The sequence below is a fragment of the Anguilla anguilla genome, chromosome 8, assembly GCF_013347855.1.
Source record: "Anguilla anguilla isolate fAngAng1 chromosome 8, fAngAng1.pri, whole genome shotgun sequence".
In the NCBI taxonomy this organism is placed as follows: domain Eukaryota; kingdom Metazoa; phylum Chordata; class Actinopteri; order Anguilliformes; family Anguillidae; genus Anguilla; species Anguilla anguilla.
Window position 1 is genome coordinate 3,814,155 of NC_049208.1, and position 19,631 is coordinate 3,833,785.

Genomic DNA, 19,631 nt, shown 5'->3' on the forward strand with positions numbered 1-19,631 from the left:
GACCTCTGAATAAGAAACAGCCCGATTAATAATTAAGGGCAAAAGTTGTCACGAAATCCAGGAATGGATACGGCCGGCCTTGCCCACGTCTGCTATAGAGTCGGTAGACAGCACAGGTGTAGCACAGGTAAAGGTGGTACCGGTCCTAAAGTCATTAACTCGTCTTCATGGTGTTCAGAACAGAGCCAAGGCTGTAGAATTTGTCTACAGGGATAGTGCGGGTAAATATCGGGCAGCAGCGTAGTATAGTGGTCTTGTAACCTAAAGGTCGCCAGTTCGATTCCCCCGGTAGGACACTGCCATTGTACCCTTGAGCAAGGTACTTAACCTGCATTGCTTCAGTATATATCCAGCTGTATAACTGGATACAATGTAAGTCGCTCTGGATAAGAGCGTCTGCTAAATGCCTGTAATGTAATGTAAATGTGTTTCAGAACATCGTTACGAATGGGTGTAGTATGGAGGTATAGGTATATTACAGGTAAAGTGTAGTACAGGTCCGCTAGCTTTTGTTTTCACCTTAGCAGCGGTGCATTGTGGGAGCGGCGGTATCGGACGGCTGCTCCCGAGGACGGTGGGAGGGGCTTGGCGGCGGGGGGGGGGGGGGGAGAACCGTCGCGCACACAGCGGCCTTGCTCGGTGTCAGGGGTCAGGGGTCAGGGGTCAGGGGCGCGAGGACCCCAGCCTCGGAGGAGACGTGGCGACCTCCTCCCTACCGCTGGGACTTGCGCATGGCGGCAAATTCTCGGCTACGCACGGGGGGGGGGGGGGGGGACTGAATTAGCACTAGGTAAATGGACTGCATTTATATAGCGCTCTTATCCAAAGCGCTTTACAGTTGATGCCTCTCATTCGCCAGAGCAGTTAGGAGTTAGGTGTCTTGCTCAGGGACACTTCGACATGCCCAGGGCGGGGTTTGAACTGGCAACCCTCCGACTGCCAGACAATCGGTCTTACCTCCGGAGCCATGTCGCCCACTAGGCTACAACTGGCCTCCAAACCGGGAGAAACAAACAAAACAAAGCAAAAACAAAAACAAACAAAAAATAAAAAACCGGCAACTGGTTCAGCCCCAGGCGACCCAGGACAGGTGAATTAACTGCGTGTAATCAGTTGCTTTAATCGATGCTGTAAGTGCTGAGTAGCAACAACAGAAGAAAAAAAGAAAAAGAAAAAAAAACCCCCACACAGCACAGCACAGCGTAGCGTAGCTCGCGGCCCTCTGGGGTCGGGATGGAGGAGCAGTGATATATCGCAGGCCGCGCTGCGTGCGCAGGGCCCTGCTTGTGCTGACCGCGCAGTTCTCTGAGTTTAACTGGGGACTCTGGTGCCCATACCTGCGGCTCTGTTCATCCATCCGGGTAAAACTTTATTGCTAGGCTAAGGTGTTCATTTGGGTCGGCCGATTCCTGTCCTCTTTTTCTATATCACTTCTTTCTCGCCCAGACCCCCCCCCCCCAGGTCCTTCGGTTCTCACACTCCTCCTCAAAAAAAGATGCGTTTAACATCCGACACACTTTTTTGGGTTGCGAATTTTTTGTGCGAATTTCAACACATTTTGTTTGTCTTCTGTTCCCTTCTGTCCATCTCACCCTCTCTCTCCCCCTCTTATCCTTCCCCTCCCCCCCTCCCCCCCTCCCCTCTCTCTCTCTCTCTCTCTCCATTAGAAGGCCGTGAGGTCGTGACAGGAGCGTGACTTTTGCCGGAAGACCCTGCCCGCCCTCCCCCCCCTCTCCCTCTCCCTCTCTTTGGGGTAGCGGGGGACCAGGCTGGAGAGGAAGCGCTTGGCCCTGGTGGTGAGGCTCTCCCTGCGGGGCCCCCCGGCCCCCTCGGCCCCCCCGGGCCCCCAGGCCTGGCCCCGAGCGGCCCTCACCGCCCCCTCCAGCAGCTCCGAGGTGCGGTGGTCCAGCGAGGCGGAGAGCTCCAGGTACTGGCAGTCAAACAGCCCCGCGCTGGAGTGGGCTTCTGAGAGGGGGGGGGGAGAGAGGGGGCAGAGAGGCGGGGAGGGGGAGAGGGGAGGGAGAGGGGGAGAGAGGGAAGAAAGAAGGGGAAATGGAGAAAGAGAGTGGATGAAGATGGTGAGATGGAGAGAGAGGGGAGGAAGGAGTGGAAGAAATAGAGAGAGAGAGGGGTGAGAGAGGAAGGAGAGGGAGAGAGAGGGGAGGAAGAGGGGCAGATGGAGAGACAGAGTGGATGGAGAGAGAGAGAGAGAGAGAGAGAGGGGAGGGGGAAATGGAAAGAGAGAGGGGAGGGAGAGGATAAAGAGTGAGAATGGGGGGAAAGAGTGGATGGAGATGTGAAATGGACAGAGAGAGGGGAGGGAGAGGGGGAAATGGAGAGAGAGGGGGAGGAAGAGGGGTAGAGGCACAGGGAGGGATTGACAGAGAAAAAGAGAGTTTGAGTTTTAACAGACCTTCACTGTGCAATACATACAGCCATTCGACAACAGGAAAAGCAACAATAATAATAAAGAATCCACCAAATCAAAATGAACAACAAAAGCAAGTCTCAAATAACAGATGGAAAAAAGAAAAAAAAAGAGAAAAGTAAGTTGAACAAATCAGCAGAATGCAAACCTTCATAAAATGAACCTTCACTACATGACCAAAGGTGTCTGGACACCCCTTAGTCTGGGGCTGTTTATCATGATTTTGGGCTAGGCCTCTTTATTCCATCTGAAGGCAAATCTTAATGCTACAGCAAACAAACATCTTAGACGAATCTGTGCTTCCCCAACAGTTTGGGGAAGGCCCTTTCCTGTATCAGCATGACCATGCCTCCGGGCACACAGCAAGTTCTATGTATATAGAAATGTTTTTTTTCTAGAATGCTGTGGAATAACTTGACTGGCCTGCACAGAACCCTGACCTCAACCCCATCCAACACCTTTGAGATCAGTTGGAAAGCCAAACGCGAGCCAGGCCTAATCGCCCAATCAGTGCCCGACCTCACTAATGCTCTTCTGGCTGAATGAAAGCAAATCCCTGCAGCAATGCTCCAACATCTAGCATAACGCCTTCCCAGAAGAGTGGAGATTGCAGAAAAGGGGGGACCAATTCCATATGAATACCCATAATTTGGGATGAGATGTTGTACGTCAGGTGTCCACATACTTATGGCATGTAATGTATAACCACTCATCACACCATCATCTTAGTATGCTGTTAAATATTAATATTAAATATTAATTTGCTTCCTTCCGGACTACACACAGAGGCAGAAGAATGGATTGAGAGAGAGAGAGAGAGAGAGAGAGAGAGAGAGAGAGAAGGATAGTGAGCGAAAGGGGTTTGAGGTAAAAAAAAAAAAAGAATTAATACCTGAACAATTTGGACTACATACTTTCCTGAGCAAAAAAAAAGATTTTTCATAAAGAACAACAAAAAAAAAATTAATAATTAGATTGAAAAGGTATAACAGGAGCACATTTCAAAATATACAGTAAATATTTATTGTGCAGTGTAAAATACATACAATACTCATATCTTTAAGTGGCAGTGGTTGGTTTGTTGAATTTTAGGTGGAATATCGAATGATGCATCCTGCCTGGTTTTTCCTTGTCATTTAAACTCCCTTCTCCCCCTGATCAGTTTGAAATGATTATAATCAGACACCAGCCTCTATTTTGAAGGTCCGTTGGGGTTATCGGGACTGATGAATGATGATCTTTTTTAATCTGGACTGTGAGATGCCGGGGGAAGCACTGCTGTATAGGCACTCTGGCCCTGGCCCGAGCAGAGATACCCAATACAAACACACCCTTTAATTATAAATCACTGTGTACTGTGTGTGTGTGTGTGTGTGTGTGCGTGTGTGCGTGTGTGTGCGTATGTGTGTGTGTGCGTATGTGTGTGTGTGCGTGTGTGTGCGTGTGTGCGTGTGTGCGTGTGTGCGTGTGTGTGCGTGTGTGCGTGTGCGTGCGTGTGCGTGTGTGTGTGTGTGTGTGAGAGAGAGCGATAAAGAGAAATACAGAAAGAAAGAAGGGGGGAGCAGTTGGCCACACATGTACACAATGCAAACGGTCACAGTAGTAACACGTACTGGAGCCATGGCCACCCTGTGGGGGAGAGAGAGTGCACACAGGGAGGCAGAGTCACACAGAACGAGAAACAGATGGAGAGAGGGAGAGAGGGAGGGAGGGAGGGAGGGAAGGAAGGAAAGAGTGGAAGGGACCATATGACATGACATACACGAGATGGCAAACAGAGAGGGAGAGATTAAGGACGGGGATACAGAAAGACTAACAGGAAGACAGGAAGCCTAGGGGATGGTGAGCAGGTAACCATGGCAACGCCTCAGTCCCAAAAACGCATTTGTTTTACGCTGTCAGTCATCAGGGGGGGTTGGGAATCGCTGCCCTTTCAAAGTAATTAATTGAATTTAAATTCATCGCCTGAACTGAGTACGCTGAACTGGGATTGTTATGTTTTTTTCCTATCGGTAATCACGATTATGATTGTATGTCCTTTATAAATATAAAACTCACCATTCCCCTTCTCATATTCACAGTTCAGACATTACAAGATACCCTTACCCAGAGTGAAGTGCACAGCTTGAGTTCATTTTTTACATAAAGTCCATTTACACAGCTGGATATGTACTTAAGCAATTCAGGTTAAGTACCTTGATCAAGGGTCCAACAGCAACACCCAACCTGGGATTAAAACTGGCAGAACTGATTGGAGTTTCTTCCTGTGTGGAGTTAAATGCACTAAAAGCACACGCAGAGATCGACTTATGCCCCCTGCGTACCTTCTGCGCTGACCTCCCTTGTCCGGACCAGGTCGCTCTTGTTGCCCACGAGGATTATGGGAGTTTGAGGCTGGGTCTCCCGGAGGAGGAGGCGGAGCTGAGCGGTGCGGTGGAAGCTCCGCCTGTCCGTCAGAGAGAACACCAGGACGCACACCTCGCACTGCAGGGCCGACAGGTCCTGTCAATCAAAACACACACATATTATTCACTCCCCACTGAACACTATGAAGCGGCCATATTGCCGGTGGAACATCACCGTGCTACATACTGTTCCTGTCAGTTCTTTTCACATTTCAATGCTATGATAGATAGATAGATACTATCCAACTGATGTTAGCTGCAGTACAGACACACAGGATACCAGTGAGGTCAGATGCAGTACAGACACATAAAGTGTCAGTGTGGCCAGACACAGATACAGACACAAGAGCATCAGTGAAGTTAGATCCAATTACAAACACATAGGCATGAGCCTCACCGATGCACAGATAACAGCCGCTGCACTTCCACCAAATTACGGTGCCATTTTAGAAACAGACAGCTGTCGGAGCGGGGTCCTGAGATCCACCCCCTTAGTGAAAGCAGCCCGCTGACACCGTGGAGCGGTGCATTATGGGAGAGAGAGAGAGAGAGAGAGAGTATGTGGAGCGGTGCATTATGGGACAGAGAGAGCGCGTGGAGCGGTGCATTGTGGGACAGAGAGAGAGAGTGTGTGGAGCAGTGCATTATGGGAGAGAGAGAGAGAGAGTATGTGGAGCGGTGCATTATGGGACAGAGAGAGCACGTGGAGCGGTGCATTGTGGGACAGAGAGGGCGCGTGGAGCGGTGCATTGTGGGACAGAGAGAGAGAGTGTGTGGAGCAGTGCATTATGGGACAGAGAGAGAGAGAGAGAGTATGTGGAGCGGTGCATTATGGGACAGAGAGAGCACGTGGAGCGGTGCATTGTGGGACAGAGAGAGCATGTGGAGGGGAGGACCCAGACTGATCCCTGACTGACTGAAAGCAGCAGGACCGGTAACTTCATGTGGTGATGGAGAGCTCTCTCTGGTAATTGTGACAAATTAACGTCTTTCCTTCAAAGGGTGTGATTATATCACCCAGAGCAACAGAGCGAGAGCCGTGCCCCACGTCCCACCATCTGTCTTACTGAGCCCAACCCCTCCTCCAGCACACTCACACACATACTGTCCACACACACCCGTGCACACACGCACTCACACACGCACACACACACATGTGCACACACACAAGGACACACACAGTGTCTTTTGTACACACACACACACATATATAGTGGCAGAGCAGTATTGCTGCTCTCAGCAGCCAATGCTGAATATATAGCAGGCTAAATTCTGCTGAATGCTACACTTTTGCTGCTTTATGAATCAGCAAAATTACAAGACTGAAATAATGCAGTGAAGCCCCTACTCTGTATGCACTCTGAGTGAGAGTGAACAGTCTGTACACATATGAAAATGAATGTGCCAAGGCCTATCAATCTGTCAGTCACATTTCACTGTTCGGCCTACTCTGTCTGTCTGTCTGTCTGTCTGTCTGTCTGTCTGTCTGTCTGTCTGTCTGTCTGTCTTAGTTTTTATTGGGCTTGACTTGGTGGAAAAAAAAAAATCACGAGCTGCTTACAATTTACTAAGAAACCAGAAACCATAGTTTCCCCTCCCCTTTACCCCTTGACCACATACACACACAATACACTCCCCTCCCTCCCCCTCTACCTCTCTACCATTGTAAATCCCTGCACATACACACACACACACACACACACACACAGACAAATACACTCCCCTCCCCCTCTACCTCTGCAAATCCCAGCACACACACACACAAACTCCCCTCCTCCTCTACCTCCTTAAATACCTACACACACACACACACTCTAAAACTAAATGCAGGACTTTGACAGAGAGAGAGAGAGAGAGAGAGAGACAGAGGGGGGGAGAGAGAGAGAGAGAGAGAGACAGAGAGAGAGCGAGGGGCAGATGGAGAGAGAGACAGAGGCAGAGAGAGAGGGAGGGGCAGATGGAGGGGGAGATTATCAGACTTGGAGCAGAAAGGAGGGCAGATTTGCGCGAGGCGAGCAGAGAGCAGCAGAGACAGGCCGAGAGGTGAAAAGCTGATAACTGGATGTTTGGCTTAGCTGTGCCCTGACCCTCTGCTGAACGCCAGTCTGAACCAGGCCTGCACCCTGCCACGGAGAACCTGAACACTTACCAAACCATTACCACGCGTTTCCCAAAACCCTGATCCAACCGGCCTGAACTCGAACCAAACCCTGACAAACCAGAACCGAAGCCTGAATAAATCCCAAATGAGCCTGATCAAGCCTGACTGAACCCAGCCCAAACCCTGACTGAACCCAGCCCAAACCCTGACTGAACCCAGCCCAAACCCTGACTGAACCCAGCCCAAACCCTGATTGAACCAGCACGAGCCCTGACTGAACCCAAACCAAACCCTGACAAAACCCTGAACAAACCCTGGCCAAACCCTGATTAGAATTGATTAGATCACCAATCAGGAGCGTGGATCTACTCTACACTGCAGTTCAACAGCAGAGCAGGATAAAATATTAGCAACAAGCTGCTAGTCGGTGAAAATCCGCAAAGAAATAAAGGTTTAAAGTCTCAAAGCATTTTATAAACAGGTAAAAACCCAGCACGATCCCACATGCAGTGAACCAGCAGCATGGCCACGTCAGAGTGAGTTACGCTGTTGATCCATCACATATAATGTGGCACAACTGCGAAACACTGACCAGAAGCCGCACATTACAGCACAGCGGAGAGGGTGGAAACCCATTCACCAAACGCCAGCCCAACAAATTTGATCACAAAAACGTTGGGCGTGACACCCTCGGGAGGGAAACGTGGCAGTTCTGGGAAACACTGTTGGTTGCCTCACGGAGCGAGAGAGAGGGAGAGAGCACCCACACCAACACAAAATCAAATAACGGAACATCTACACCCTTCCACCTCACAGGTTCCGGGTGAAAACAATTTACTAAAACAAACTAAAATTAGAAAGACAAAAGAAAGTAAAATAAAACGACCACTTTTCAGCATGCCGCTCATAGCTGGCCAGCTTTTCAGTTGACCTGTTTCTGTCTTTGGCTTGTTGTGATCTGACAAACATGCAAACAAAAATTAAATAAAGGAGAAGTGCTTTCGGTGAAAGCTCCCGATCTTGGCCCTGAACTGTGGAGAGCAGCACACCTTTAAGCACCTGGGCTAATTAGCTAACGCAGCCCAGGCGCGTGTGCTCTCTCCACCAGCCGGCTCAGCTGAGACCAATCCGCTTCTCTGGCAGATTGAATGCTACACACGGCTGTAAAGCTTATTTCGCATGTTTGTGCCTTCACTGTTCCATTCATTAATCTTTTATTTCGATTTTAAAAGAGTAGCAGAATTATTTAAACAAAATTCAAGCTAATCGAATATTATATTTTAATTGTTCAAATTATTACATGAAAAATCACAACTGGAGTCAACATTAAAACAGGTCGATGCCTCATTTGCATAACCCTGCTTAATCTAATAAACGCTTAATTGTAATTGAATATAAACTACATAGAACACGTAAACGAAGTGTGCTATAAATAGGGCGCAGATGTCCCAGCGCAGGCTTCCATTGCTGTGGCTGACGTGGCTTTCTCAAAATATTTGGCGCATCGGTGAGTTTCGGGGACAGCGCATCTTCGAAGGCCGTGTTGATCTGTACGCTGAGGATGACGAAGGGCTCGCGAGTCAGTTAAGACAGCCCGGACGCCTCCTTCTGAGTCTGTGCAAGGAGGGGGGAAAAACATGTCACGCCGGCACCCTCCGGGGTAATTCACCCTCTGGGGTAATTCACCCTCCGGGGTAATTCACCCTCTGGGGTAATTCACCCTCCGGGGTAATTCACCCTCTGGGGTAATTCACCCTCTGGGGTAATTCACCCTCCGGGGTAATTCACCCTCCGGGGTAATTCATCCTCTGGGGTAATTCACCCTCTGGGGTAATTCACCCTCCGGGGTAATTCACCCTCCGGAGTAATTCATCCTCTGGGGTAATTCACCCTCTGGGGTAATTCACCCTCCGGGGTAAATCCAGACTGCGGAAACTCTCCTGTGATCTGTCCAGTGTGTTCGTCTGGCGTGGTCCACCGAGCCAAACGCTCAACTCACTTGACCTTGACCCCTGTGGCCGACGTGCTTCGTTTGTGGGCTAGGACTTTCTTGCATTACAGCCATTTTTAGCAGACGTTCTTATCCAGAGCGACTTACACAACTTGGATGTTTGGTTCGCATCCATTCATACAGCTGGATATGTACTGAAGCTCAAGGGTACAACGGCAGTGTCCTGCCCAGGAACGTGACCTTTAGGTTAAAAGACCAGTTCCTTACGCGTTATACTACAATGCCACCCCCAGTGTAGTTTCACCGCTGAACAAAATGTGTTTTGTTTTTGCTTATACTTCCATTAACAGCACTTCAATCACCGCTTCAGATTTTTCTCTTCTTATTCCAAGCTCCTTACAGCCCATTTTAGGGACATTCATTCCAGCCCATCACATGTTCTAAGAATGCGTTTTTTTCAAAATGCAAAGCATTCGGGATTTATCAACGTACGCACATGGATATGACAAAAAGCTGGGACTACTGCGTTTGTTAAATCCGGCGGTATTTGTTGCTTCGTTTGTGATTATGCGTACATTTATGTATGCAAAGTCTGAAAATATTGATAAATGAGGGCAAATGTGTTTGTGTGTGTGAGTTTGGACAGAGGGCTGTACGATGCATACGCGTGTGTGTGCGTGTGTTTGGACAGAGGGCTGTACGATGCATACGCATGTGTGTGTGTTTGGACAGAGGGCTGTACGATGCATACGCGTGTGTGTGCGTGTGTTTGGACAGCAGGCTGTACGATGCACACGTGTGTGTGTGTGTGTGTGTGTTTGGACAGCAGGCTGTACGATGCACACGTGTGTGTGTGTGTGTGTTTGGACAGCAGGCTGTACGTGTGTGTGTGTGTTTGGACAGCAGGCTGTACGATGCATACGCATGTGTGTGTGTGTTTGGACAGCAGGCTGTACGATGCACACGTGTGTGTGTGTGTGTGTTTGGACAGCAGGCTGTACGATGCATACGCATGTGTGTGTGTTTGGACAGCAGGCTGTACGATGCACACGTGTGTGTGTGTGTGTGTGTTTGGACAGCAGGCTGTACGATGCACACGTGTGTGTGTGTGTGTTTGGACAGCAGGCTGTACGATGCATACGCGTGTGTGTGAGTTTGGACAGAGCTGTACGATGCACACGTGCGTGTGTGTGTTTGGACAGCAGGCTGTACGATGCACACGTGTGTGTGTGTGTGTGTGTTTGGACAGCAGGCTGTACGATGCACACGTGTGTGTGTGAGTTTGGACAGAGCTGTACGATGCACACGTGCGTGTGTGTGTTTGGACAGCAGGCTGTACGATGCACACGTGTGTGTGTGTGTGTGTGTTTGGACAGCAGGCTGTACGATGCACACGTGTGTGTGTGTGTGTTTGGACAGCAGGCTGTACGATGCATACGCGTGTGTGTGTGTGTTTGGACAGCGGGCTGTACGATGCACACGTGTGTGTGTGAGTTTGGACAGAGCTGTACGATGCACACGTGTGTGTGTGTGTGTTTGGACAGCAGGCTGTACGATGCACACGTGTGTGTGTGTGTGTTTGGACAGCAGGCTGTACGATGCACACGTGTGTGTGTGTGTGTTTGGACAGCAGGCTGTACGATGCACACGTGTGTGTGTGTGTGTTTGGACAGAGCTGTACGATGCACACGTGTGTGTGTGTGTGTTTGGACAGCAGGCTGTACGATGCACACGTGTGTGTGTGTGTGTTTGGACAGCAGGCTGTACGATGCACACGTGTGTGTGTGTGTGTTTGGACAGCAGGCTGTACGATGCACACGTGTGTGTGTGTGTGTTTGGACAGAGCTGTACGATGCACACGTGTGTGTGTGTGTGTTTGGACAGCAGGCTGTACGATGCACACGTGTGTGTGTGTGTTTGGACAGCAGGCTGTACGATGCACACGTGTGTGTGTGTGTGTGTTTGGACAGCGGGCTGTACGATGCATACGTGTGTGTGTGTGTGTGTGTGTTTGGACAGCGGGCTGTACGATGCATACGTGTGTGTGTGTGTGTGTGTTTGGACAGCAGGCTGTACGATGCATACGTGTGTGTGTGTGTGTTTGGACAGCGGGCTGTACGATGCATACGTGTGTGTGTGTGTGTTTGGACAGCAGGCTGTACGATGCACACGTGCGTGTGTGTGTTTGGATAGTGACACTGTAACAGCCGGGCGAACGTGTGAAATCCGCAGCAGATGCTCCCGGCTATCGCCCCGGGTCTGGCCCAGATACACACTCCAGAGGCCCCGAGGAAACGGCTCTTCCTCCGCGTGCCGATTTGGCCTTTGCTCGAGGGCTCGCTCCATTTAGAGAGAGAGAGAGAGAGAAAGAGAGAGAGAGAGAGAGAGAGAGAGAGAGCAAGAGGGAGAGAGTGAGCATGAGAGAGAGTCAGAGAGGGAGCGAGAGAGAGAGAGAGAGAGAGCACGAGAGAGGGAATGAGCAAGATAGAGAGCAAGAGAGAGAGAGTACGAGAGAGAGGTAGATAGAGAGCAAGAGGGAGAGCGATAGAGACAGAGAGGGAGCAAGAGAGCAAGGAGAGATAGAACGAGCAAGAGAAAGAGAGAGAGAGAGAGAGAGACTCTTAGCTGTACCCCCCCCGGAGAGGCAGAAGGCTGAGTTTGAATTATTAAAACTCGTAGCTGCTACTTAAGCTGTTTCCCTGGCCTGGGTGACCCCAGGCTCTGCATCTCACGGGACAGACCTTTCCTCCCCCCCCCCCCCCCCCCCCCCCCCCCCACAGGCACACTGCAGCGTCCCGCACACCGCATACACACAGCCTGTGCTAATGAAGACCAAAATTAGCGATAGGAGACTGCTTTTTAGTATTTCTGCAGGAAACACACAGCAGGGGAGGGCCTGCCCCAAACATAACTGCACCTCAACTACAGCAGTAACCTGTCCTTGCATATCCTTTCTGGATGATCTGACCAGTGGAACGCAACCCCCCCTCTCCATACCCCTCATACCCCCCCCACCCCCCACCCCCCCACCGTCCTTAAAAAAAAGAGAAGAAGTATGTGGCGAAAGAACTGGACCCTCGGCAGGAGAGAAACCCACTCCTGAGTCCTGTACCGTTCATAGATGCAAAGCAGGAGTCCGATCCTGATCAAGTAAAGGCTCAGTGGCCACAGCCAAAACAACGGGAAAGTCATGACTACCAGGGGACAGTGGGTTTTTTTTTCCATGAGGGTGGAGAAATGGAGACAGAGAAGCTCCCTCTGCCATTTTGAAAAGAGTCGAAATGGGAATCATGGGAATCATCCTTAATTACAACACAGCTAAAATGCAACAACAGGATTTTCTACAGCTCATTATTTCACATTCTTTTAAGCCCTTGAAGAGAAGCCTTTCTGGAATGTCTTTTCAAAATTCCAAGTCAGTGTTCTAGAACTCCATTGCATTTAGTTACCAAGTAGTGACTGTTACATCAGCATTAGAATGTTCAGTTAAGAACATTATAATCACATATTTGTGGCCTTACACCTTAAAGAGATAATCCAACTTTTTGGGAAATATTATCTTACCCAGTGGCAGTTTACAGTCAGTGGCAGGCACACCTGGCAAGCCCCAACACATGCTTGTATCTCCATCACTTCACTTATTAGAGCTAATATTGCTTCCATCTGCAGCCATTCATAGTGGTAACACAGTTAGCATGCAGCCCTGTAGATATTGCCTAATATTTTAGCACTGGACGCACAGGGCTGAAATTGGTATCTTATCATCTAACTATGGGTAAGATAGCCAAAAAGCTAATCTCCCAAAAAGCTGGACGATCCCTTTAAAGGGTTAAATGCATGTGAAGAAGTTCTACAGATTTGTCCTGTCTGTAGTGGCTAAAAGGGACAGCTGTCCACAAACAGAGACCGTGTGCCGTTAGCATGAGGGGCTCTGATGCTCCCGCTGTAGCACTGTATACCTGGCAACCCCAACTCATCAACTTATCTAGTCTGTATTTTTTACCAATTTTTTTTGCCATCCCACCACATGTGAACATAATTTTAGAGAGAAGTGAGAGAGAGAGAGAGAGAGAGAGAGAGAGAAAGGGAGAAGGAGAGGGAGGGAGTGAGCGGGAGGGTGAGAGAGACAATATTGGTTGGTACTGACCTGTCTCCAGTTGTCGAAGATGATGATGGAGCTCTCTTCGTCATCAACTGTTACCGTGCGAAGGTATCCCTCAGCTATAAGACAAGAATATGCAGTCACACACACATGTACACACACACATTTACACACACACACACACACACATAAAAGTACTGTGCACATCAAGGGCGTAACTTTAGTTTGAAATTTTTTAAATAGCAGCTGTGAAATGATAATTTCTGGTGAATTCTAAGGGGGAAATACTGCAGATTACTGAACCGTGATGCTAGGTGTTTGTCACATTACATTACAGGAATTTAGCAGACGCTCTTATCCAGAGTGACTTACAGAACTTTTACATAGCATTTTTACATTGTATCCACTTATACATCTGGTTATGTACTGAAGCAATTCAGGTTAAGTACCTTGCTCAAGGGTACAACGGCAGTGTCCTACCCAGGAATCGAACCTATGACCTTTCGGTTACAAGCCCAGTTCCTTACCCACTGGGCTACACTGCCGCCCAGCCTGTCACAGAAAATAGTTCCGGAGCAGTCACGGCAAAGTTGTTGAAAATTACGGAAAACTGAAAAAAGCAGATGAGTTTTTTTAAAACGTTAATTTATTTAAATTAATACATCTAAATTAATCAATAGATTAATAGAAATGATTGAAATAGCATGCACCAATGTAGCAACAGTAGTTTACAAAACATTGATAGAACATGCTAGAGCACGCTAAATTGCATTGCTAAAATAAAACATGGATCCTGTGTGTTCGTTATATTTCTTTAAAGTTTGTTTTGGGATAATATGTTGTACATTGCCAGATTTGGCGACTCTTCCCTATATGAAATTATTTTTCTCATCATCATGCTATATTGTTGGGGGGGGGGAGGATTTTATTTGGCCTGTTTTGTAATATTGTGGGAACTGTAACCCCTCTGTTCCCCCCATAAGTTACGCCCTTGGTACAAATGCTCACCCACTGTCTGGGCCAATCAAATACATTCACTCAAACTGAAATAATATAAATAAGACACAAACACATACACCCACACGATGTATTGCACATACACTCACACACACACAAATGCTGCACACACACACACACACACACACACACACACACAAACACAAACACTCGCACTCTCTGTACCGCTGAGCTCAGAGTCCACTGATTGCGATTGGTCCATGTCCCCAGCCAATGCCATGGCGAGGCAGGACTTCCCCACTCCGTTCTGACCCATCAGCACGATCCGCAACGGCGCCCCCTGCCTGCCGTCCCGCCTCGGTGCGACCGGCTCTTCCTGCGGACAGCTGAAGCTGATCCGAGGGGAGGGCGGCTCCTCCAGACCTGGCACCCAATCAGAGTCATCTGTGACCGCTTCCTCTCTCCGGAGCTGGTGCTTGATTGGTAGAGGTGTGCTTCCTCTACGAAGGGGCGGGGCAGTGGAGAGAGTCATTCCGACACACTGAGGGAAAGAGAACGTAAATTTAGGGCCTGTCTGATTACATTAAAAGAAAACACAACAGAGCTCTCCAAAAAGCAGAAGAACAGCAGTAACAAACAGTGAAGTGTACCTAGTGCTCCTTTTACCTACAAACTAGATAGTATCTTGCAGGCTTGATGCAGAGCTAGATACTATCTAGTTTGTAGGTAAACCGAGCACTAGGTATACCTTAGTGGTAGGAAAATGGCAAATATTGTTGGACTGAATGGCCTGTTCTAGTCATTATGCTATGTTATGTTATGTTATGTTATGTTTTGTTATGTTATGTTATGTTATGTCATGTTATGTTATATGTTATGTTACATCATGTCATGTTATGTTACATGTTATGTTATGTTATGCTATGCTAGGTCATGTTATGTTATATGTCATGTTTGTTCTGGAAAACAGTGATCATTCCCTGCAGGGCAGAATCAGGCCAGTCCCCTGTGTTAACTGGCATACAAAAAAAAAAGGGCAGTAAAATTTGGGATTAATCTGACAAACAGGAGAAACATTCTTCTCATTAATTACACACGGTTTTGCCCCTAATTTTCGATGTTTCCTGAACAGGAAACGCAGCGGTTCCTTTAGGGACAGCGATGACGTGGGTGGCTCAGCCACCTCCACTGTCTCATAGGCATTTTGTGTAGAAAGGTTTGAGCCAAAATGGAGTTCATTTCGTTTCCCCTTTTCTGAAATGTTTGACTACAAATATTATGTAGCTACACTGTACAAATTAAGCATATATATGATGTTGTTCAGTTATGTAATTATCTTCATGAAAGATACTCTATTATAATATGGCACTCTATTATTAATTAGCATAAATAATTACAATGCTTTTGTTAATGAAGAAACAACAAGACAAAATACATTTGTTGTCATTGAATGGCTCTGGCCATATCTTTGAAGAACATCCAGGGCCTAAGCTCATAATTGTTTTGGATAAAAAGTAAAGCCTTGCAGCTTAGGATATTACAGTTCTACAAGAAACTTGAATAGATAATGTAATTTACTGTCCTCCAGGCAACTTAATTAATAATCATTCCATCCATTATAGAACCCACTATTAAAAGTGACAGATTTTGAAGAAATTAATAAAAAATCAGAGCTTACTAACTTTATACAGCTAATCAAGTTATATGAATCGCGAATTTGGCAAAAATAACGAAAATATATGCAATGAAAAAGACATATTGTTCACATGCTATATCCCCTTCGAGTGAATACCCTAACTATAATAAGGACATGTATCCCACCCTCCACATACACACACACAGACACACACACACAAACACGCACACACACATACACACGCACACACACATACACACACACACGCACACCCCCCCCCACACACACACACAAACACGCACACACACACATACACACGCACACACACATACACACCCCCCCCCCACACACACACACACACACATACACACGCACACACACATACACACCCCCCCCACACACACACACAAACACGCACACACATACACACACACACACACACACATATATATACACACCTGAGCGGACACACACACACACATACACACATACACACAACCCCCCCGCCAAACACATACACACAAGCACACACACACATACACGCACACACAAACACACACACACATATATATACACACCTGAGCGGACACACACACACACATGCACGCTTGCACGCATGGATGCACAAACACACGCACACACACACACACACACGCACACATGCACACTCACGCAACACACACACACACACATACGGGCTGAACAGCATGCATCAGTATAAATGCAGACGTTGTCCTGGGAGAGCAACGAGAAGAGAACCAGGTGTGCCTGAGACTGCATTACCCTGCCGCTATCGCCCTCTACGCTGGGACAAAGGCAACAACAATTAGACTAATTAAAAGGAGTTAATTAATTCATTATGACTGCATTGTCAAAGAGACCGGGAGTGGGACATGGAGGGAGAACCCAAGACAGAGCCAGCACAGGGTCATTATATCAAATTACACCCCCGAATCGTGGCAGTAAAGACACAGGAAACTTCTCTTTCGTCATTGTCATCAATTATGAAAAGAATTAGACTCTAGCGTAAGATGACTTATGTTGTATCGCAGTCATGATAATAGTTGTATTATTAGCATAAAAAGATACATAAATGTATGTGTTTTCTCCATGCATTTTCTCTCCAACATTTATACTTTTTAAAATAAAGAAATATATAGAAATGTATTAGAAATATATATTGTATATTCCATATACAATATTTCTGATGCAAGTATACATTATTAGTATCGTTGTAATAACAACAACAACAACAACAACAACAATAATAATAATAATAATAATAATAATGTTGTATAGATCGTCAGGATACAGGCTCACTGTCACCACAACGTGGCCTTTACACATCACTGTATATAACATACACACTAAACCAGACACCCGACCTGTCAGCCGCCTTCCTTACACACGGCTGAATACAACACAGGTTTACCGTAAATTATTCAGATAAAACGCCAGAAGAGTCAGAAATACAAAAACGGACCCGTCCGACACGAGCGATCGCAAAATGGCAAGTTCCTCACCAGAATCACCTGGGAAACTGGAAAGGCGAAAAAACTCACCGATGAGCCACTGGGGTTTCGTAGAAGGATAAACTTGCACACTGTCTTACGAACAGTATAGCCTACGATGCGGTCGTTCCATAAACAAACGAATAACTTTGAGAAACAACAATGCTAAGGAGGATTATTTTACCAAGCGCTACTGTCACCCCGCTGTCGCTGTCCAGTGCCCGGTTGATACCGCCTTGGCGTAAGTCGGTATGTGCGCGCGGGCAACTGTCCGCTGTTTTCTCTCTGTGTTAATTACTGAGCAACTCTGCACCCATCAGACACCACTGTGGACATCTCTTGCTCTCCTTCCTTTCTCACTCTCCTCCTCTCTTCTTCTCCTCTCCGCGGAATGTTTCTCCACTTACCTGAGCGCGCGCGCTCACTCCCGTGGACTGAGGGCGCACAAATTTCCTTCTGGCGCTCCTCTCTCTCTCTCTCTCTCTCTCTCTCTCTACGTAACGTATGTATGTAGGCTGCGCGTCCTCGAGCGTGTGTTGGAGCTCGCACCCCTGCCTTCGTTCCCCGTCTGCTTTGATGACTCACATGAAAGGTAACGGGTCCCAGAACACTTTCTCACAGAAAACCCGGTTTTGACATTTATCCAATTTATCTGTCAAATCAGACGGCAGCGGCTGCTCCCGTGGGACTTATCTACTGTCTACAGCACTTCGATTCATTTATTTTTTTCTCAGGAGAATGTTTCCACAACATTGTGCAGTTAATTAACTCAATTTGTGTCACACGAGCGGCGTGGCTTCACCAGACAGTGTTCACCGCAAGGGGGAGACAGAAAACGTACTTCTGCTCAGACTGTGTTGTTTGTATATTCTTAAAGTAATACACTCCAAGTTCAATAGATTTTGATATACTCACTTGAATCAAAAAATGAACGCTTTAGTCCTAGAAAACACCCAAATTATAATTATACTACAGAAGTGGAAATCATTATGCATTTAAGTGTGTGCATGTGTGCCCCTTCCGTACTTGTTGCATGTTGTATGTGTGGTTTTTACATGTTTCTGGGTATTATATGTGTTGCTTTGGCAATATGACTATAGTTGTCCAAATTGAAATTAAAAATTGAAACTGGGAGAGAGAGAGAGAGAGAGAGGAGAGAGAGAGAGAGAGAGAGAGAGAGGCTGAGGAAGAAAGAGACACCCAGAACAGTAGGCATCCAGCCCCCCCCCCCCACCCCCCCCCCCCCCCCCCCAGGACAGATAGACCTCTCAACTGCCTCAGACCCCCCCCCCCCCACTCACCAAAATATGGCCACTTGAAATAACTATGACTGAGTAACAGATTTTTTTCTTCTTAAAAACGGCAATGTACTGGTGAATTAATGTTGAAGCCTTTGTCTGGGTTTTAATGGCATGGGAGAGGAATCTCTGCAGCTTAACCACAATCATTACGCTCTGGAGCCATTTTAACTGACTGCTCTTAATGCCACTGAGGTGTGTGGACCCCCACCCCCACCCCCCCCCCCCCCCATCTCCAGTTATCTAAGATACAGCGGTCCTGGAGGTAATAGAAACGAGCTGATTGGCTGGCTGCATCGACACCGGCTCACGGGTCGATTAGATCACAGTAAAACGTTTCGCGTGGGGGACACAAGAGCAGTCTTTGGCTGTCATTCATGCCCTTATCAAGAGATGTAGCTGAAATGTCAGACAGACGGCGTAAAGGTTAGAGCTAATTGAGCAGTTAGAGGCCGGAAGCTGGCACGAAAACCCAAAACGGATTCCACTCCTATGTTACCCAACCTCGGATCCGGAGGTAGTCACAGCCCTTTGTAAGTACCTTAGGGGGTGTTCCAATCTTGATCCGAAAAGTTTTGTTTTTGTAAAATAGTTTTTATGGTTTAGCCCAGCGCTACGGCACCTGATTCTGCTTAACATCTTGACTGAACGCTTGTTATGATCAGTTAACTACTTCGGTTAGGTGTCGTAATGCTGGGCTATCACAAAAACCTGAACCCTCACTAGCCCTTTTTGGATTTAGTTTAGTTTAGTTTAGTTTAGTTTATTTGACAAAATTAACACACGTGTTTCAAAAAACTTGCATGTGAAGAAATTGTCAAGGATAACACGAAAAAGTCCTGGACCTATTTCCATCATGGTCCTCGATGTTCCATCAGCCATAGCAAGATAATAAGATTGGATAAGATAAGATTGGATGCCCGTGGTTCTGTTAGACCGAATCTCTACGAGATGCCTCGGTCACAGATCAGAAATTGAAAAAGAATTTGAAATCGAGAGCACATGAAACTGAAAACTTTACAAGCCTTGGGAAAAACAATTTTATTTGTAAGAAACCACTACAACAAAAACACTCTCATAATGAAGGTGGCAAAGATAGCCATAGAGTTCAAACTCACATCACAATGACATTCATAACGCTAATAAATAAATAAATAAATAAATAAATAAATAAACAAACAGGTTGACTGAGCTCTACATAAGCGCTCTTATGCCTGTGTAATCGCAATGTGTAGGCGGGCT

General features: G+C 47.2%; 1 protein-coding gene across 3 annotated transcripts; it reads right to left on the minus strand.

Moving 5' to 3' along the window:
* Positions 1–1,430: 1,430 nt before the first annotated feature.
* On the minus strand, positions 1,431–17,847 carry rem2 (RAS (RAD and GEM)-like GTP binding 2). 3 transcript variants are annotated; one of them, XM_035428374.1, is made up of 5 exons: positions 17,499–17,847; positions 14,170–14,485; positions 13,033–13,106; positions 4,753–4,930; positions 1,431–1,965 (listed from the first exon to the last, which is right to left on the minus strand). In XM_035428374.1, exons 2-5 carry the CDS (start codon positions 14,474–14,476, stop codon positions 1,664–1,666), a joined length of 861 nt encoding a protein of 286 aa, XP_035284265.1. In that variant the 5' UTR covers positions 14,477–14,485; positions 17,499–17,847; the 3' UTR covers positions 1,431–1,663. The 3 variants fall into 3 exon arrangements, with proteins under 3 accessions (XP_035284265.1, XP_035284268.1, XP_035284266.1); XM_035428377.1 differs by lacking the exon at positions 17,499–17,847 and adding an exon at positions 17,276–17,492; XM_035428375.1 differs by lacking the exon at positions 17,499–17,847 and adding an exon at positions 17,143–17,492.
* Positions 17,848–19,631: the final 1,784 nt, after the last annotated feature.